Source organism: Chelonia mydas, chromosome 4 (genome assembly GCF_015237465.2).
Source record: "Chelonia mydas isolate rCheMyd1 chromosome 4, rCheMyd1.pri.v2, whole genome shotgun sequence".
Lineage (NCBI taxonomy): Eukaryota > Metazoa > Chordata > Testudines > Cheloniidae > Chelonia > Chelonia mydas.
In genome coordinates this window covers 14,947,155-14,969,048 of record NC_057852.1, presented here as the reverse complement: position 1 = coordinate 14,969,048, position 21,894 = coordinate 14,947,155, and the positions used below count along the sequence as shown (strand labels likewise).

At 42.0% G+C, this 21,894-nt stretch overlaps 1 protein-coding gene across 2 annotated transcripts; it reads right to left on the bottom strand.

The window, feature by feature from the left end:
• Positions 1 to 369: 369 nt before the first annotated feature.
• Positions 370 to 21,884, bottom strand: NAAA (N-acylethanolamine acid amidase). 2 transcript variants are annotated; one of them, XM_037896714.2, is made up of 11 exons: positions 21,624 to 21,884; positions 20,121 to 20,285; positions 14,100 to 14,226; positions 12,813 to 12,903; positions 10,619 to 10,695; positions 5,821 to 5,993; positions 4,875 to 4,937; positions 4,178 to 4,244; positions 3,152 to 3,180; positions 2,014 to 2,095; positions 370 to 723 (listed from the first exon to the last, which is right to left on the bottom strand). In XM_037896714.2, exons 1-10 carry the CDS (start codon positions 21,794 to 21,796, stop codon positions 2,020 to 2,022), a joined length of 1,041 nt encoding a protein of 346 aa, XP_037752642.1. In that variant the 5' UTR covers positions 21,797 to 21,884; the 3' UTR covers positions 370 to 723; positions 2,014 to 2,019. The 2 variants fall into 2 exon arrangements, with proteins under 2 accessions (XP_037752642.1, XP_027684613.2); XM_027828812.3 differs by lacking the exon at positions 21,624 to 21,884 and adding an exon at positions 20,726 to 20,784.
• Positions 21,885 to 21,894: the final 10 nt, after the last annotated feature.

The following is a 21,894-nucleotide window of genomic DNA, read 5'->3' as shown; positions in this document are numbered from 1 at the left end:
TGCAGTCCAACTAAGGGCCAAGGAAATGCTGGAACACAGGAGAACCAGTCTGGTTCCAGGGTCCCATGGGAGGAGTATTGCAGGGAGCCCGCACTGGGGATCCAGGCCCCTGTGTGCTGGTAAGAACACAGGCCTATCCGTTAACCAAACACAGTTCCATGGAGGAGCAGCAATTTGAAGGGCTGCTGTAACCCTGATGCTGTAGCAGTGCCTGCAGACTTCTCACAGCCCATTCCAACCTGCCTAGGGATTGATCCAGATCTCAGCTCATTTTACTCAGGGGTGGTGCTAAAGAGAGGACTATAGGGCTTCCACTATGGATGTGGATCACAGGCCCCTTACATGTCAGATGAAAGAACAACAACAAAATAGCCCTACACAAGCCAGAGGGCCTGCTGAATATTTTTATTTCAGTATTTTCTTACCAGCCAAGCAAAAATAGAGACTTTTTATTATTAATAAACGCATCAGTACATTCATTTAAAGTGCACACTGCATTCCAGAAACACGAGTGAAAATCATTTCCCTCTCTTTTAAAAATCTGCTAGAAAGCCAACGTAATTAGTAAAACCTTCATTTCAGAACATGAACAAAATCAGAATCTTGCAAGTCAGCTTTACCTGAAATGTTCATGGAATTGTTTTCAACAAAACAACTACAATGCATTAATTTAGTTTAAACGTAATGCTGGACTTGGAAAGCTTCAGCTTTTCCCCCTTTTGTCTGTTAAGAGAGAGAGAGAAAGAAAGAATTGAGCATGGATCCGCACAGATCAGAGAAATAAAGCAAACACTTTAAATTCTCCAACAGAAAAAAAATAAACCCTGCTATCTCAAAAGCTCAACATGACCACTGCTAACCCTCGAGTCAAATCCATGTCCAACTAAAGTCAACAGCCAAACTCCCACTGACATCAGCAGCATCAGGATTTGGCCCTGAAGGAATTCTCCTCTCTTCCAGGAATGGCAGTGCAGCAGCAGCAGTCACAAAATTTCTTTGCTTTGTAATTTTAGAAGGTCAAAGTACAAATATCTAATTTAGACTGCAATTGCCACCCCCCTGTACATGCACATGCTGTTTCTTGGGGGCGGGAGGGAAATGAACAACTGAAGTGATTTGTAGTTTAATTGACATATGAGACACCCAAAGTCATTCAAATTACAGCAAAATTGGACCATCAAGGAAAATTTACCGTATAGTGCAGCGGCGGGCAACCTGCGGCCCGTCAGGGTAATCCGCAGGAGAGCCACAAGACAGTTTGTTTACATTTGCATGGCTGCCTGCAGCTCCCAGTGGCCACGGTTCACGTTCCCGGCCAATGGGAGTTGCGGGAAGCAGCAAACATCCCTGCACCCCAAACCCCTCATCCCCGGCCCCACCCCAGGGCCTGCATCCCCAGCCCAGACCCCCTCCTGCACTCCAACCCCCTGCCGCAGCCCTGAGCCTGCCCCCAACCCGGATTCCCCTCCTGCACCCCAAACCCCTCATCCCCAGCCCTACTCCAGAGCCTGCAACCCCAGCCCAGAGCCTCTCCCACACCCCAACCCCCTGCCCCAGCCCAGAGCCCCTCCCACAGCTTGAAACTCCCTCTTTCCCGGACCCACCCCACAGCCCTCACCTCAACCTTCTGCCCCAGCCCTGAGCCCCTCCCACACCCCAAATCTCTCATCCCCAGCTCCATTGTGTCATGGGCATCAACAATTTTCTTCAACTGGGTCACCAGAAAAAGTTTGAAAACCACTGTTTTATAGGACTGTACCTCTAGTCCCTGCTGGACATTTAAACTGCATCATTAAAAGCTTCATAAAATTAAGTGTGATTTTTAGGCCCAACCCAGGACTGGAAGAGCAGGCCACTGAACTTCAATGGGAGCTGGGCTCTTATGAAAATCTCAGCCTAAGGGAATCAGGTGCTAAGTTCCCTCACCTCAACAGGACAGGAAATCCCATCCATAGGTACCACTGAGAGCTCATATTCATTGAAAACAACTATCAGCACCAATATGTTACTTACACATGTTCACTCCCAGGTTCTGATCCGTGTCATGTACTTGTCTGGGACTGCAGCACTCATTACCGTGGTATATATTGTGTAACTGGGGGAAAAGGGGGAAAAAAAGATATACTGTGTGCTTAAAATACCATCTCAAATCCAGGAAGATACGGGTAACAACAGCAAAGCAATAGAATCAATCTTACTAGAAAGAAACATTCTACTTGTCCAAATCAAAACAATCAAAAGGCACTGGGTGTTGAAATATCCGGAAGAGTTTGGTAACGCTGACAGCCAAATTCTCTCCTGGTGCAAAATGGCACAGCTCTATAGAGATCAAGGGAATTTTACCCAGCAGAAAATATGCCCTAAATTGCGAGTCTGCATCTATTTGATCAGTTTACTAGAATATTAATAGTATTGATCTCAATTGTTACAGTGACAGAATTCAAATTGTGAAGAAGAGTATAAGCACAATATATAAGGGATTAAATCCTTGTTGCTGACCCTGAAGAACCAATTCCAGAGCTCTTTGCGTGATTGAGGGAAGCTGTGAAGATACTGAGCTACGTATAAAAATAAAACAGGACAACAGGAAGAAGGGGTGATGCAAATTTTTGTAAAACATAGAGCCATTATGAAGCAAGTGAAAGAACTCAGCACTGGTTAGGCATGCAGTAGCTTGTAAAACTACACTCAGTAGCTACGGTATGCATGTATTATTTTTTCCTCTTCAAAGCAAATTTACTAACACTGATTAACAAAGGCAAGAGTTGCAACAAAAACTAAGTGGAAAATGAACGTTCAACATATCAGGAGCAAGATGCATCACTCAGCGGAAGAGTGGCTGGTCTGAGTATCAATTTGCTTCATTGTTGCATATTATTGTGAAGTGTAGACTCCACACACACGAGGACTGAGCCTTATGAACTATGGGTCTTTCACTGGACAGTGAGTGACTGACAAAGAAGTCAGAAACCCAAGTGAGGGCAAACACTGAAAAGCACTGAGCACAGGAGCAGTGTTTATGGCTGGGGAAAATCATGGGATATTTTGCATAGTTAAAGGAAAATCTTCTGATAATCTAAATCGAAATTAAATATAAACTGCCCTGGTGTGGCAATGGGCATTGATCTATGTTTCTAAACATGATACTTACTTGTTTAAGACCGGCCTCACTGATAATACCTATTCAAAAAAATTAAAGAGCTTGTCATTTTGTCAGATTAAAAGAAATGTTTAAGACTATTTAGAAACAGTCGGATACAATTATTTAAGATGGATAATGCAAGATCAAAGGTTACCCTATCCATTTTTAAAAATCAGAGCACTTTATAGAACATTTTTAAACAAAAAAGCTTTGCAAATGCACAAAGTTTTGTCAAGTTCCTGCATTTAAGAGGAACCTGTATCAACCTTCTACCCCTCTCTCTAAGTGTCTGCAGTATTTATACCTGTGCTTGTTCCAAAGAAATCATCTAATAATGCTGGTGACACAGTCAACCTGCGTTCCTCACATGCTCCTGTCTGAGCAGTCAGAACACAGCTATGTTACACATGTTCCTCATTTAAAAGTAATAGTTCATAGCATCCTAAAAGGAACCACTACAATTATAGTATATAATGGGTAGAAATCAGTGGAACTTGTACTTTTAATTCCCTAATGTGCTTCTGAAAGTCTACCATATCTGAATTACTGCCTAAAAACCCCACACAAGAATCAAGGCTGCCCAATTAATTCTGGATGCTCAGTTTGAGACCACTGTAGCCTAATTTTCAGAGAAGCTGAGCACCCACAGTATCAGCTGAAGCCAATGGGGGCTGAAAATTAAACCCCAGGATTCTCAACTTGGGCGCTCCAAAATTGAGTCACCCACAATTCACAGACACTGGAAAATTTGGGCTTAAGTGACTTGCCCAAGGTCATACACTGAATCAGCAGCACAGCCTGGCTCAGTTCTCCATCACTAGAGCGCAGTTCAAGTGACCCTTGACGACAATCGCCACTCAAATGAGCAAACATGAGCCCTTTGCTGTATATCCTTAGCCATGAAATGCCTGTGTAATTTTCCAAATCCTCACTAAAAACCATCACATTCCTTAATCGCTGTTCTAACCTTCTCTCCAAACAGCAGAATTTTTAGTCAACATCCAGATATCATGATGCAAAATTTAAAAGAAATACCTGAAAGAGGGTCTCAAAATTAATATTCTCCCATCCAGTGGCATTGAGAGCTTTAATGGCTGCAGTTCTGCAAGGAAAGGATGCAATGTCACTCAACAAAAATAACGGTCATAGAAAACGTTATGCAGCCTGAATGAGAAATGTTGGCCACCAGATCAACCCACATCAAAACATATGCTTGGGGCTTAATTACACTAAAAGATGGTATGAGCTGAATCCAATTGACCATAATTGAATGAGAGGCATTACCATTAGAGGATATAGCTACAGAACTGCAGCCAATCTGCCAACACACTTTGCCCCCTTGCAACAAACAGCCAAATCAACTAAAAACGTTGCTGAGGCTTTTAACAATGCCTCCAAACAGCCTGTCATTGTGAGGCCTGAACACTATGGTTAGGGTTAAATTCTGTCTTCTACTGGGACACCAACACCAAGCATCTTTCCCTTCCCAGGATTTTCTTCTGCCTCATGTTAGAGAGTCGTCACCCTGTAACCACTGTGCTTCCAGCCAAAGAGCACTGGAACCAGGCAGTATCGCTCCTTACCTGGTCTAGTCTCTTCTGAGTGAGGCTGCAGGAGCTGAAGTGGCTGCCTGCTCAGCACATGAAGCTGCCCAGGAAAGCACCCAAAAAGCCTGTGTCACCTCTTAAATACAAAAACGGCGTCCGGGGTCACAACTCCTACTCAAACTCACCTTCGTTTATCAAATGGAGGAGTAGCTACCCAGTGGTCATAATTTGTTTCCACACGGAACCACCTACACCACAAAACAAACCAAAAAAGCAAGTGTAATTTCACCCAGTTGCACAGGTGGCTAATAAAAACAGACATGAGGTTTTTTTGGCATGTTTGTTTGTTTTACTTTAGTGAAAAAGGTAAGGTTTTTTAAAATGCTTTTTACTTCTGTTAGCCCTGCAAAGCCAGCATTACTAACAGAGAATCAGCTGGATTCATCTTGTGCATCAACTAAATTGTCTGCTAAATTCTAGTTACGACGACAAATTATTTACCCAATAGTAATATCTGAACCTAGTAGGGTTGCAGATAGGTCATAGATGGCCCAGTTTAGCATGCAAATCTTTTATTACCAAAAGGATGATACAAAAGGAGGAAAGAATCCAGCATAACTTTCAGATCCCAAAGTGAGTGTGCAAGGCTAACAGTCAGAAAAACATCCTGTTACTTGTAAATTGAGCTGTACATCAGTGACACACATGAATTCGAAACATCCCTGAATCTCCTACACACATGCAGACTAGCATATTATTGCCAGCGAAGCGGCTCAGCAATTGGATAGCATTCATATCTGTACCAGTAACTGAATTGTACTTCTTGTCGCAGGCTTATATAATCTCAATTGTGTGTATTGTCCTCGGTAAAGAAAAAACAATCCACATGTCCCTTTTCTCCCCCCGGTTCTCAGAGGACTGCCCCTGCCCTGTCCGAAAGTGGCTTCCCTGGCTGAGGAGGGCTGGATGGAGCTCCATTCAGAGACATTAGCGAAAGCATCTCCTGGCTCAACCATAGTCGACACTGCAGACCACAAGATGCTGCCCTCCCACCGCGTCTTGGGTCTATTGAACACTCTTCCCAATAGCAGCTCACAAAGGTGAAACAAAGCAACATTTGTGGCCACTTACGCTCCAGCTGTGGGCTCAAGAGGCCAGATGTCTGCCGGCCCCCTTCTATTCCTTGTGATGACCACGCCCTCTTTGGGCGACGTTCCTGCTACGATGTAGTAAACGTCCGCAATGATCGGGGTCGCAGCCAGTTTGAGAACGGCAGCTTGAAAGTCTGCAGCTTTGCTCAGGGTCTAACGCAAAACCAAAATCACTGGGAATCAATACTGCACAGCCTGCCAAGGCACTGCATCAAGACAGCTCAGAGCTGGGAGGCTCTTGGCTCCAGCGAAGGCTGCATTTTATGGAAAAGTCAGTTTTGGCTTAGTGATCAGTAGAGTGGGTATCTGTGTAGTATGGGAATGGTTTCTCATTTAGGCTCTGATCTTGCAATCAATGTATGCACTCTAAGCAGGCCCACTGAAGCCAAGAAAACTAGGCAATGTGCTTGAACTTAAGCACGCATCTAAATGTGGGCAGGACTGGAACCATATATAAACCCAAATTGTAAACCACATCCTCCCACTAGTGAAAAGTTAATGCCAAGAGTCGTTCCTTTCAACTCATCAGGCCCATTAGGAAGAATGAGGAAAACAAAAAAGAGAAAAACAACCCCAAGACTGGGATTTTTAAAGGAGCCTAAGAAAATTAGGCCCCTGCTCCCAGCTGACTTTCAATGGGACTTGGGTAGTTAACTCCCTTAGGCTCCTTTGAATATCCCAGCCCAAGCACACGATTGTCAGGTAGGTCCAGGTTTGGTGAACACACATTTTTCCCCACAGCTAGTAAGTGACATTTTTAAAAATTCCATGAAAATAGCTGTCCAACCCGACTTCCACCATTCGGCATAAGAACCAGGAAGGGACAATGACTGGGAATTGAGTACTCTGGTTTCACCATCTGAACTGAGTAAAATATAGAAAGTAGCCAGAGAGCATCAATGATGAAAAGTAAAGGACCTGAGCATGTTGTCAATTTCTACTGAAGCACTTTGCAGGACTGAGCCCTAAATTATGGGATGAAAGAAAATAGGCTTCTCCAGGCCTTGGTTTTAACTTTGGTTTATGTGAATATTGGTGGCAGTGGGGAGATAAAAATGCAAATGAGTTATTTAGTTATTTACTCCTGCAAACTTATACACGTAACTTCATGCACATGGCTAGTCCCATTGATGTCAATGGAGTCACTCATAAGTGTAAAACTATGCACATGCTGAAGTGTTTGCAAGATTAGGGCTGTAGGAAATACTCCCTTAAAAACTGACCCTAACAAATTAACACAGTGCAGGAATTAAAAGAAAACAGGGCTTGTGAAATAAAAACAAACAAATGAGACAGCAGGCACCTTGTATAACAAGGTACATGAAGAAATTAAATGTTTAGCAATGTCAAGCTCTCGGTAACCAAAGGTTTGGTTTTTTTTCCTCATATACAGCTGTCTCAATGTTTGCTCATTATTCCACTGCAGTTATGCAAGAAACATATGGTGCGTATGGTACAAAGGTCACTACCATTGTCTAGACAGCACCTGCAAATTCATTTCAGATGTGCTGAACTAGTATCAGGTGTGTGAATGAGAGCCAAACAGGAAAGAAGCAGGAGGTTGGATTTGTGTGTCACAATGTGTAAGTGCTCTCCTTTCATCACCTTGTTCAAAGTCACTTGTTTGGTTCCCTTAGGTAGCCTGGGATCTGTGCACTGAAATCCTAATAATTGCTTAGAGCTTCGTGCACATACTTCCTATGCAGCCCTCTGTACATTTCTATCTTCATTCCACATAACATGGCAAGATGGAGTTTGGTTACAGATAGTTAATTTTCTTTAGCTTTTGGACAAGATGTACCTGGCATTTCAAAAAAATTATTACTATTGGGGGTTCAATAATCAGCTATAGGGAGAACTCTGCAATTCAGGAAATCTAGTATACTCAGGTTTCAGAGTGGCAGCTGTGTTAGTCTGTATCAGCAAAAAGAACGAGGAGTCCTTGTGGCACCTTAGAGACTAACAAATTTATTTGGGCATAAGCTTTCGTGGGCTAGAACCCACTTCACCAGATGCATGGAGTGGAAAATACAGGAGCAGGTATAAATACATGAAAAAATGGGAGTTGTCTTACCAAGTGTGAGGTCAGTCTAACGAGACAATTCAATTAACAGTAGGATACCAAGGGAGGAAAAATAACATTTGAAGTGGTAATGAGAGTGGTCCATTTCAAACAGTTGACAAAACTTCAAAACCAGACTGCAACGTGAAACTGCAGAACTTGAATTAATTTGCAAATTGGACACCATCACATTAGGCCTGAATAAAGACTGGGAGTGGTTGGGTCATTACAAAACCTAAACCTAATTTCCCCCATACTAATTTCCCCCTACTGTTGCTCATACCTTCTTGTCAACTGTTTGAAATGGGCCACTCTCATTACCACTTCAAAAGTTATTTTTCCTTCCTTGGTAGCCTACTGTTAATTGAATTGTCTCGTTAGACTGACCTCACACTTGGTAAGGCAACTCCCCATCTTTTCATGTATTTATACCTGCTCCTATATTTTCCACTCCATGCATCTGATGAAGTGGGTTCTAGCCCACGAAAGCTTATGCCCAAATAAATGTGTTAGTCTCCAAGGTGCCACAAGGACTCCTCTTTGTTCTAGTATACTCACGAACTTTCAACAAACACCCAGTGTTACACATAACGACTCCCTCCTTGAAAATTTAATCTCTCCCCTTTGGAGTTTCACCAAATTAATCAAATATAAGATCCCACAACGCCACTTCGATGCCTCAACAGGTGTGTATTATTTTTCAATGTCTTCGTTTTGAGATATTCTGGCAAAAGGCATTTGGCTTTACAATTAAAAACTGTTACACTAATTGTTTCAGTACATACATATTGCTGAAGGCAAAACATTGGATAAGGAGGTGGTTATTTTAAATTGAATCCCTGCAACAACTAACTAGCTTCTGCAGAAGTGTTCATTCAGATTCTTCTGAGTTTGAGATGGGAGTTGAATCTTCTCAAGAAGATTCAGACTAGCTCTCATCTAGCTAACTCAATATCAGTGAAGACATGGCAGCACAGGCTACCTGCTGAAGTACAGACCCAAGGACCCAAAAGAGCTTGTACCGCCTATGCCACCGTGGCTTCACGGCTTTTGTTATCTGATCTACCTAGATCAAAGCCAGCTCAGGTGTGTCTACATGCGCTGTAGTCGCACCTCTAATTGCAGAGTAGACAGACCCTTTGTGATAGATTTATCAAAACTGCCAACTACAGTGCTGCTTTCAGACACCACACACCTGCTCCGCAGTGGAACATACCGTTTATTTTACTTGGAAACCAAAGCATCTTGTTTGTTGTAATTCATGACACTGAGAAGCAGCGCAGTTTTATCTCGCCAACTACCCAGCACATCGCATATATGTATGAACCATGTGGGATTCCATTAAACCATAATCTTAGCCAGAGTTTAAGTGCCTGTGTACTTCTCACTGTGAAGCTGAATACTTGCTGAAGCAATAGCCTAAATATGCAACTATATTTGCAAATAGTGTAAAATACCTTCCCTATCACATACTCACCTGTATGTCTAGCTAAGAGTGCAGCTATGTCATAAATATAAAGGGAAGGGTAAACACATTTAAAATTCCTCCTGGCCAGAAGAAAAACCCTTTCACCTGTAAAGGGTTAAGAAGCTAGGTTAACCTCGCTGGCACCTGACCAAAAGGACCAATGAGGAGACAAGATACTTTCCAAGTTGGAGTGGGGGAGAAACAAAGGTTCTCTTTGTCTGTGTGTTGTTTTTGCCGGGACCAGAGCAGGAATGCAGGTCAGAACTCCTGTAAAGGGCTAATAAGCAATCTAGTTAGATATGCGTTAGATTCTGTTTTATTTAAATGGCTGATAAAATAAGTTGTGCTGAATGGAATGTATATTCCTGGTTGTGTGTCTTTTTGTAACTTAAGATTTTGCCTAGAGGGATTCTCTATGTTTCGAATCTGATTACCCTGTAAGGTATTTACCATCCTGATTTTACAGAGGTGATTCTTACACTTTTTCTTCTATTAAAATTCTTCTTTTAAGAACCTGATTGCTTTTTTCATTATTCTTGAGATCCAAGGGTTTGGGTCTGTGTTCACCAATGCAAATTGGTGAGGATTTTTATCAAGCCTTCCCCAGGAAAGGGGGTGTAGGGTTTGGGAGGATTTTGTGGAGAAAGACGTTTCCAAGTGGGCTCTTTCCCTGTTATATATATTTGTTAGACACTTGGTGGTGGCAGCAAAAAAGGCCAAGGGCAAAAGGTAAAATAGTTTGTACCTTGGGGAAGTTTTAACCTAAGCTGGTAAAAATAAGTTTAGAGGTTTTTTCATGAAGGTCCCCACATCTGTACCCTAGAGTTCAGAGTGGGGTAAAATACCTTCCCTATCGCATACCCACCTGTATGTCTAGCTAACAGTGCAGCTATTATGCATTTACACTACTTTGTAGCCACCTGGTCCTTTAAAATACTTCCTGTTCTGTGGGACGGGCGTCTTTTCACAGAAACTTAAATGTTATTGAGTGATAAATTCAAGCTACTTGGCAAGAAACCCCTGCAGAACTGAAAGGGCCTCTATTTCCTGCCTTCGGACAGTTTAGAGCTCAAAAACTCTCAGCCAATACAATACGCTCCTATACAGGTCATATACTTGCCAGGGTATCTATGTAATTTTCAACGCAAATGAAAAATGGAACGACAAAGTTCTTATTATACTTTGCATCTTCAAACAGCTAGTGGTATGTGACTAAGATAAAGAAGATAGAACACTTTGCATACGTACATCCCTGACAAGCCAGCTGACTGGGATGTTTCGACTCAGGAAAGCAGCTATTGCATTCTCCCACCATCTTCCCTTATCTGAAAAAAGAAAGGGGAAGTGCTATTATACATGCAGGCAATTCCTGCTGCCAACCAATACCTATACTGTGTATCTTCATCATCTCTCCCCATCTTACCATCTTTCACTTCTCCTCTCAAGCTCCGTTTTCGATCTCTATAATCCTCTTCCTCACCAACAAAGTACAGTACAATAAATTCTCTAGCCATGCTGCTATTGGGAATCAAAGTGGCAGCCACTGATTACCAACTTCAGCATCAGCTGCAGCAACTTTTGGGTGGAGAATGACCCACCAAGTAGCTATAATGCGACAGCCACTGAGTCAGGGACCAACACTGCAACAGAGTTTGGGACAACTAGTCTTTTCTCACTTTACCTATACCAAAAACCCAAAAGTAAAATCACTGTAGGAGACTCAATATCAAGTGACTTTAAGGGGCACTGTCACAAGAAGTACTCAACACCTCTCAGGAAAGACCAACACTAACAATTTCAGTCGTAAAGTCCCCACGTTCCTTTCCCATTACAGTTGGTGACTCACTGACTTTTCCATTTATAAACATTATTTCTTCATAGCAGAATACTGGGCAAGAGAAAGGCTGAGGTTAGTGTAACAGAGGGCAGAGTCTTGTAACACACATTATGGACACTGTCACAATTCAGCCAGCCACGCCTAAACTGTTAACAGCTTCTAGGGGAAACATTCCTACTTTTATGTTCCCTGTATAATTTATTGTATTTTAATTCTACAAAGAATGAAAAGTACTGGACAGAAATCTGGAGCACAGCTAAAAAAGTACTGATGACTCTTTGGCTGAAGAAAACTCTTTGGCTGAAGAAAACAGAACAGAAACTGACATTCATGGTTAAAATTATCCACGGGCCAGAAACACAAATGAGAAAGTCCACAGGAAGAATCCTTCTTGTCACTTAAATAACTTTTAGGTTAATGTAGAGCCATCACCTCCTCTAGTCTCATGACCCCTTCCCTCAATTTTTTCTCAATGGTTCAGTGGTAGGTAAAAAAGCAAGCCAGCGGCAGTTGTCATTCTGCACAACAGCAATAAACGCTCCCCACATGCTGCTGTTGGTGCTATTGTTCTTTGTAGAGACCAAGGTCATACATCCTTATCATATAAGAGTATATGAAGCAAGATCATCATCTCAGTCCAGTGCCTGGTGGACAAGGGTGCCCTTACTTGACCCACATCGAACTACCTCTCAACTCTGGGGCTCAGACCCATCTCTAATATTTACAATGCTTAATTCTCCTTTTGCCTCCCCCTCATTAAACATTGGTTTGCTTCTTTCAAAAACTGGGATCCAAGGTCTGACCGTTCTATACATGCCTCTCCATCTTTCAATCTAAACTCAGGTTCCCAAGGGAGAGAGACTGGCCTCTAGCTTAAAGGGACATTGCCACCTCTGCCTTCATTGCTCTCAAATGCTTTTCCATTGTCATCAGTTGTCCCTTCTCTCTCCAATGACCCTTCAAGTGGGTCTGCACTGCCTCTCAGTCTTCCCTCATCCCTTAATCCACTGTCTCCAACCACTTCTTCAACCCTTCTTTTCCCACGCTGCAGATCCAACTGCCTCTCTTCTCCTCTTTTCCCCTGTATGCATGGGCCCTACCATACTGGAACAGGCCAGGGGATCCAGGCTTTTGACTCCCTGCACAAGATGGTCTCTTTCTCTCAGCCCCATGTCTCCCTTCCTCAGTGGTGTCTCCTCAAAGGGCCACAAATTCTCCTCCTGCTGCCTCCCCAGAATTCCCCCATCTCCTGCTTCTGCTGTTTGAAGTTCAAATGCTGCCATGTAGACATCCAAACATCTCTCCTCTTCGGGGTGACCACAGGTGCTTATGTATGCAGGAGGCCAGAAAGTTGTGCTCTACCCCACTTCAGTGGCCAGCATGTTTGAGGGAGACTCTGACAGAAGAGTCGGACAAGGATAAAAGCAGCTGAACTGCAGTAAGTCCCATCTAACGTAGGAGAGTTGTCAGGCATAAGGTGATAGCTCCAACCTCACTTAGACAAAAGTGCCTTAGAACGATGTTCTACTACATCGTTTACAACTAAGAAGTTAAACTAGTGAAATGTTTTGGTATGACAGTGCTATGGTTGTGAGCTTGACTTACCTCGTTCATCACCAGAGATTGTAAACTTGTGTGGACTCTGTCCGGTCCATAAGCCCACATAGCCCATAAATGTGGTACCCTTATACGCTACCTGAAATCAGAAAATGTACACCATTCTACAGTTATGGGACAGACAGGTTTTTAATACAATGTTCCAGAACAGATTCTTACATTTTACCTGTGGATTTCCAGTGAAGAAATAACTGGATTCCACCATATGTCATTTGAAAAAGTTAACGCAATAACATTATGACATTCAAATATCTGCATCATGATTGAAGAAGGAAACTAGAGATAAAAAAAGCGAAGATTAAATTCCATTGCATTTCATTGCTAAGGATAACCCAACTGCTATTAAAATGTTGTTCAAGTTAGCGAGTGTCTGACTGTGAGGCAGAATCCTCCATTTCTAAGATAGACAGATATGAGGAGACTGCAACAGCAAATACATCATTTAAAATATTAAAAACTAAAACACACACATTGGTCAGCGCATATAATATTTGCAGAAGTTGTCAGACTGACAGCCATGCAATAAGATTCTTAAAAAGGAAAAGACAGTGCTGAAAGGGAGGAATCAGAGAAATCAGAGATGAAAATTACCTGTTAGGCTCTCCAATCCCTCTCCTCACCAAAACTGAACTCTACTGCATGTGTTCAAATATTTTGATCATGTTTTAAATGTGCTCTGCATTTGGTCTCCTTGGGAGACTATTCTCCAGCCAAATACATCGCACAATCAAGAAGATTTTTCTCAAACTCAGTCTGAGTTCCCCTTTTCTTAACTTCCTTCCATTAAACTCTTGTTATACCCCTACGTACCACCTTAAATAATTCCTCTCCATTCTTGGAGTTTTCACCATTCTAATATTTGTAAACTTGTGTTCTCCCTTCACTATCCTATACATATTTTGCCCTTTCAATATTTCCTTGTAAGTAGGTCTCTGCTGGCCCCAGGTCAATTTTGTTTTAGTATGAATTCTGTCCGGTTTTTCAATTTCTGTCTGATATTGTGGTGCCCAAAAATGAATAACTCAAATGCAGTTACGCCGTAGCCCCAGAGAGAGAGGCTGGGGTGCTCAGATACTACAATGATAAACAAAGCTCTGTTATATAAATCTGGACAGATGGCGAAGCACTCTAAATAGCAAATATTCTATTAGTCATTTTCTTGCACTCCTCTGTGGATTTGTTATTCAATCCACTAAGTCCAGCTGCTTAAAGATATGCAGACCTGTGTGCCATTCTCAGAAAACAGCATCAACCCGTGCCAAAAACAGACCATACCTGCCCATTTTGCACAAACTGCACGTCAATTGTCGTCTTGCGTAAAATATCTCCGAAAGCATAGTCCATGTTCCGACCATGGTAAATCTTTCCCTTGGAATCTTGAGCAACAATACTGGTACAGAACCTTGGAAAACAAAAGCAGAAGGGAACTATCTAAAAAACCCCAAAACACAGAGATTTTTTCAATATTGAATAATTTTTCAGGAAATTTCTTACGGCCGTGACTGAACCTTTATTTTATTTTCTCTGTAAAATGCCATTAGCACTTATGGCGTTGCATATACAAATGTTAAACAGCTACAGTTTAAAAAACCACATGTGGAGACCACAAAGCAATGTAAACACTCATCTGTGACAGTAAAAGTTGCGTTTGCAACCTTCTCTCCGCCCCTTTCAGCATATGTATTGCACTGCCATCTTTAATTATATACCATTTCTATACTGTACATATTGCCATCCAATTGTTTTTACTGACTTAGATACACATCTATATTATCCTATAGTACTATGTGCTACTCTTTGTCTGACAGACCAACAGAGTCCACGAAAAGAAAAGGAGTACTAGTGGCACCTTAGAGACTAACCAATTTATTTGAGCATAAGCTTTCGTGAGCTACAGCTCACTTCATCGGATGCTGTAGCTCACGAAAGCTTATGATCAAATAAATTGGTTAGTCTCTAAGGTGCCACTAGTACTCCTTTTCTTTTTGCGAATACAGATTAACACAGCTGCTACTCTGAAAAGAGTCCATGAAAGTTATTTATAGGACAAACACAATTATAACCCAGCACTATAATTCCTAGCTATAAAGGTCAGGTGCTACTCTTGGTACGTAGGCATCTCAGTTTCCTCCAATCATAAAAATACCTTTTCAAGCAGGTAACATGCTGCTTTCATTCACTAACCTTAAAGGTACCAATCCCCAGCCCGCGGCAAATTATCAACAAGTTCAGCAGTTTCTTTGGATACAAAAAATCTAAAATTATGCCATAAAATAAATGATATATCTACATTTACCTTGACAAGCCCAGGGTCAAGTTAAAAAGAATTAACTTAGCTAGGTCTCTCTCTTCTCCCTTGACTAAAACAATAATTACCCTTAATATAGCAGGATTGGGCCCAATATTAAAATGCATGCTTTATATATTGGTTCTCAACTCTCTAAAGGCAAAAATCAAAAAAGATACTGAATTATTGACAATGAAAATGATAAAAATATATCAGAATTTAAAAAATTATGTGTACTTATGGTTGTAGAAAAAATGTATATTATTTAAGAAACAGGATGTAATCATGTAATGAAAGACTGTATTATGATGTATGTACACAAGAGAGGCGTTCAAATTACACATGCAGCCTCTTAACACTGACTGCTCCTGACCTGAGTGCTTAACTGTGCAACTTAACATCTCTGCAATGCCCTAGCCTACTCATCATGAGGTCCATGGAAGTGAGTCCCAGGAGTTGCGCAGTTTTTTGTCTTACAAGACATAGTGAATAGAGCTGAGTGGGAAATGTTTTTCCTGTCTTGGGAAAATTTTCAAGATTTTGAAAAATTTTCCCATCCCAAATAGGGACAAAAAGTTGAAGTCTCAAAAGTTTTTGCAAACTGACAGTCCAAAAAAAAATTTAAATAAATCAGTTTAGGTCAATCAAAATGCTTTGTTTTGATTTCAACCCTTTAATGTTTTATATTTTAAACTATAATTAACTTAAATTTCTAAATGAAAAGTCATTTTAAACAGAAAAATGGAAATTTTTCATTTCAAATGTTTCAAAACAGGACACTTCGACAATTTCAAAACTTCCCAAAAACTGAGAGAGACAAGAAATCTGTTGAAACCAACCCTTTCCCACAAACAATTTCAGTTTTGATGAATTGGCACTGTCTGACAAAAAAGTTGAGTCAAAAATTTCACAACCAGCTCTAACAGCGATTGAGGCATTCACAGCTCATTGTTACTGGATTGCTAAATTTGCCACTCAAGCATTTGTAGCATGACCTTTAGCAGTGCATGTTATACGTTTAGCATTTCTTAGTTAAAATCTCACTGCACTTAGAATGTGATTTTTAAATGCTCAGACTTGGTAAAATCAAAATAAATTTTCATCAGAACATTAAGACACTTTCCTTCAATGAGAGAGATATCCCCACCAAATTTCAGCTTCAGTTTCCTTACACCAGCTGTTGCAGCATTTAAACTTAAAAAAAAAAGAAAAAGCCACTAAGAACATTTTTATACTGATGAAAGCATAACTTTTTCCACTCTCCCGTTACTTGAAAACTAAACAATTTTGGCTCAGTTTCCCAAAACATAAATTCCAATTCAGGCAGATTTTAACCCAAAATGTGAGAGTTCAGAGAAGTTATGAGTAACTTAAACCAGTAACCAGGAGTTTAAATGCAAATTGTTATAGAACCCTAATTATAGCAATCGGTCTCACTCTAATACTGCTCTCTCATAGCAAACCATACCTTACAGTCTAACTCTTAATAGACAACTCTTCAGCTAGAAAGTAATTAACCAGAGCTATCTGGCCTTTATTAGCATTAAGAAACAACTTACACATCACAAAATAAAAATCTCCTGTTAAAAATATAGAAGTTATCCATTGTGAGTGGCATCCGAGTCATGCAGTAACACTTGAATGATTACTGAACATTTGACCATCACTTGTAGATCACGGCACACTCAAAGGAGCATATACCAAACTCTAAAAGCCATATTCAGCTCTTTTTTCAACAAGTGCAACTCCAAGGACTCCAGTGGAACTGCACCCAATTACACTCAGGATACCTTTGATCTGAACTAGAAGGAATGTGTTAATGCAATATTTTTCCCTGTCTAGATAAGGTACACACACCTCTATGTAATAACCTACTGCTTATGGTAATAGTGGCAGACTGTTTCCATAAAAGAGAATAGATGCCTTAGGATCCTGGAAGAAAACTGATAAAGAAAAAAATATGTCACCCTCGTTTCATAATATGCAGCAATCTAGGATTCCAAACACAGCACCCAGGCTGTTTTTACAGGATTACATGTAAAATATATTATGTTTAGATCATAGAAACGATTAGCAACAAATTAGATTTCTGTTGCTATTTCATCACCACCTCGCATATGTTTTAGGACCCAATCCAGTGTCCTGCGGAGAATCCTCAACTCTTAGTGGCTTCATTGTGAGCAGAAGGCACTGACTACCTCACAGCAGGGGCCCCGCACATATCAGATAGGTTTCAGAGTAGCAGCCGTGTTAGTCTGTATTCGCAAAAAGAAAAGGAGTACTTGTGGCACCTCAGAGACTAACCAGTTTATTTGAGCATAAGCTTTCGTGAACTACAGTTCACTTCATCGGATGCATAAAGTGGAAAGTACAGTGAGGAGATTGGAAAGTACAGTGAGGAGTACAATCTCCTCACTGTACTTTCCACTTTATGCATCTGATGAAGTGAGCTGTAGGTCACGAAAGCTTATGCTCAAATAAATTGGTTAGTCTCTAAGGTGCCACAAGTACTCCTTTTCTTTTTACATATCAGATAGTTATGCTTGCAAAGAGACAGTGTCACCTAGAGTAAGCCCAACATTCAGCTACTGTGATGAAAAGGGGTCAAAACCAAACATGGAGAGTGAATTTTTCCAGATGAAATATTTGAGTGTCATTTTTTTTTAAAATTAAACATTGCTCTGCAGTGCTGTGAACTCAAACAACCTGTTTCTGTTTCCTCATGCACTAACTAACTGACTGAAAATAAACACAAGTTAACTTTTTCCCCCCATTTAAGCTTCGTTCACAGTAGGAAAGAGAACTATCCTCATTTTCCCACTGTAGACGAAGCCAAAAAGTAAGTTGCGGCTATAGACACAATCAGCTAACATGACAGTTTTAAACACAAATGTACTGGTTTCCAAGTGGAAGCTAAGTGATACTTAACAAACAACTTTTCAAAAATAAAACAAAACAAAAAACAGAACTCATTTTCTCAGAGCAAACAAATCCTCCTTACTTCTGCTTTTTGAGTGAAATCCTACAGCCTAAATGATTAAACGAATCTAATTTACTTTTTAGCTGTTAAGGATCTAATGAGCTTTTGAAGGGATGCTCCCTGCCGGTTTGCTTTGAAGTTTCAATTAGGGCTGTCAAGCGATTAAAAAAATTAATTGCCATTAATCGCGCTGTTAATAATAATAGAATACCATTTATTTAAATATTTTTGGACGTTTTCTACATTTTCAAATATATTGATTTCAATTACAACACAGAATACAAAGCGTACAGTGCTCACTTTATTTTTGATTACAAATATTTGTTCTGTAAAAAACAAAAGAAATGGTATTTTTCCATTCACCTAATACAAGTACTGTAGTGCAATTTCTTTATCATGAAAGTGCAACTTACAAATGTAGAATTATGTACAAAAAAACATGCATTCAAAAATAAAACAAGGTAAAACTATAGAACCTACAAGTCCAATCACTCCTACTTCTTGTTCAGCCAATCACTCAGACAAACAAGTTTGTTTACATTTGCAGAAGATAATGCTGCCTGCTTCTTGTTGACAATGTCACCGGAAAGTGAGAACTGGCCTTCGCATGGCACTGTTATAGCTAGTGTCACAAGATATTTACATGCACGATGCACTAAAGATTCATATATCCCTTCATGCTTCAACCACTCTTCCAGGGGACATGCGTTCATGCTGATGACGGGTTCTGCTTGATAACCATCCAAAGCAGTGTAGACCAATGCATGTTCATTTTCATCATTATGAGTCAGAAAATCAACCTTCTGCTGGTGGCATCTGTTCTGGTGGTTTGGGTTTTGTAGCTTCCACATCAGAGTGTTGCTCTTTTAAGATTTCTGAAAGCATGCTCTACACCTCGTCACTCTCAGATTTTGGAAAGCATCTCAGATTTTTAAATCTTGGGTCGAGTGCTGTAGCTATCTTTAGAAACTTCAGATTGGTATTTTCTTTGCATTTTGTCAAATTTGCAGTGAAAGTGTTCTTAAAATGAACAACATGTGCTAGGTCATCATCCGAGACAGCTATAACATGAAATATCTGGCAGAATGTGGGTAAAACAGAGCAAGAGGCATACAATTCTCCCCCAAGGAGTTCAGTCACAAATTTAATTTTTTTTTTTTTTTTTAACAAGCATCATCAGCATGGAAGCATGTCCTCTGGAACGATGGCCGAAGCATGAAGATGCATATGAATCTTTAGCGCATCTGGCACATAAATATCTTGTGATGCCAGCTACAACAGTGCCATGTGAATGCCTGTTCTCACTTTCACGTGACATTGTAATGAAGAAGTGGCCAGCATTATCTCCTGTAAATGTAAACAAACTTATTTCTCTTAGTGATTGGCTGAACAAGAAGTAGGACTGAATGGACTTGTAGGCTCTAAAGTTTTACACTGTTTTGTTTCTGAGTGCAGTTAACAAAAAAACCTACATTTGGAAGTTGCACTTTCATGATAAAGAGATTGCACTACAGTACTTGTATAAGGTGAATTGAAAAATACTATTTCTTTTGTTTATCATTTTTACAGTGCAAATATTTATAATAAAAAATAACATAAAGTGAGCACTGTACACTTTGTATTGTGTTGTAATCGAAATAGATATATTTGAAAATGTAGAAAAACATCCAAAATATTTAATAAATTTCAGTTGGTATTCTATTGTTTAACAGTGCGATTAATCGTGATTAATTTTTTTCATCACGATTGTTTTGAGTTAATCACGTGAGTTAACTGCGATTACTCGGCAGCCTTAGTTTCAATATATACATTACTGCACTGCACACCTCACCCCCCATTAGAGCATTAATGTTGCTCGATTGATTTATACGCTCAAAATTCAGTCTGAGTCCATCTCATATATTAGACCAGAGATTTATCATCTTCAATCAATTATACTTTATAGCCATTTTGCATTAAGACACTCTGCTCCACTGCCTTAAAATTGGAATACTCTGAGTTTATTTCCCAGGATAAGTGAGATACTTACGCAGAAAATTCATAGGCCAAATTCACGAGAATTCCATCTCCAACACTAATCCCCAGTGCCTTGCACATTCCCAGGATCTCTCCTGCAAAGGGTTGAGGGATAAAAGACTCCAGTTCTTCTGCTACTGGCCGAATGACAGCATGGACCCACTTAGGTACACTTTCACTGAAAGACAAATCCAAAATATCAGCTAATCTTTCCCTTGAAGATGGGTGTGAGCAGTCAGAGTGGTATGTACAGTATCTACACCTCACACATTAAGCAGTTATTGGATTCACTGCCCATCTGCTCAGCTCAAGACAGAAAGTTGTTTTGCGTTATCAAATATTAATTAGCAGCCACACTTGTGCTAGACTGCCTGTAGGGCTCACGATCTTATCCCTCGATCCCACAGCCATTGATCCACATAAGTAATCCCGCGGCGTTCAGCAGGATTCATGGAAGAGAAGGGAAGCATGTGCTTAAGGGTTTACAGGGTGCAATGCTTTTTCCTCTCCCATTAGGTCCCCTCAAACTCCTAATTTTATACATTTCTAACCTGCCATCACTGTGGTATTGGGGGTTTTAAAATTGCTATTTATTAGGGTGACATTCACTCTACTTACATGAAGCCTGAGTATTGGGGCTTGATGCTGGCAAAATCCACCATCACTCAGAGCATCCTCGCCCAGCCCATGGGCCAGAACCAGCTACCTCCCCTTCCTCCCGGGTGTGCAAAGTATGGGCCCAGCCCATCATCACCCACTCGCAACATGGCCTTCCAGGGCCCCTCTGCACCGCCCCTAGGCCTGCTACCAAGGCAGCTGCTCAGCCAGCAGAGCCCCAGGGCAGGTTGCAAGCAAAGCAGCAGCTCCGGGACCATCCAGCAGGGGCCGTCCCGGCATGGGGAGATCTGCTAAGGACAAGATCGGGGTTCTCAGACTTTTGTACTGGTGACCCCTTTCACATAGCAAGCCTCTGAGTGCGACCCCCCCAATAAATTAAAAACACTTGTTTATATATTTCACACCATTATAAATGCTGAAGGCAAAGTGGGGTTTGGGGTGGCAGCTGACAGCTGGCGACCGCCCCCCTCCCCAGGTAATAACCTGGTGACCCCCTGAGGGGTCCCGACCCCCAGTTTGAGAGCCCCTGGACAAGACACCAGGCAAAAGAAGCGGGTGGGGAAGGCGAGTGGAGAGCAAAGGAAGGCGGGACGACGCTGGTTGCCCGCACTCGGGCTGGGGGGGAGTCTCCCTGCACCCTCAGGGTGCTCTGCTGGCTCCATGCCCCCCCCCCCCCCGAGTGGGGCTGTGCAGAGCGTTGCTGAGGCAGGGCCCACCAGCCGGGCGCCACGGTGATGGACGCCCTCGGAAAAACGAGGGGGGGGGAGGAAGGGGAGAGACACCCCCCCGAGCCACGCCCCGGGCTGGGTGTGTGGGACCGTGGGGGGCCCAGCAGCGGGGCCGGGCGGCGCCCCAAGGGGCGCTGCTACCCGCCCCGCTCGCTCACTCACTCACTCACTCGATGACCCGGGCCAGGGCCGCCCGCAGGAAGGCCGGGTCGAAGTGCCGCAGGGCGGGCAGCCAGCGCTCCTGCGGGGCCTGCTCCAGGCTCACGTTGCACAGCGGGGGAGCGGCCGCCGCCCCCCACAGCAGCAGCCCCAGCCCCAGCGCGCAGCCCCAGCCCGCGCCCATGGCCCCGGCGCCTTCGGCCCAGTTCCGAGCGGGAAGCAGCCCGCGGGGCAGGGCGGAGCCGGGGCCACCTGGGGCCGAGCAGCCACCGCCCTCCGCTC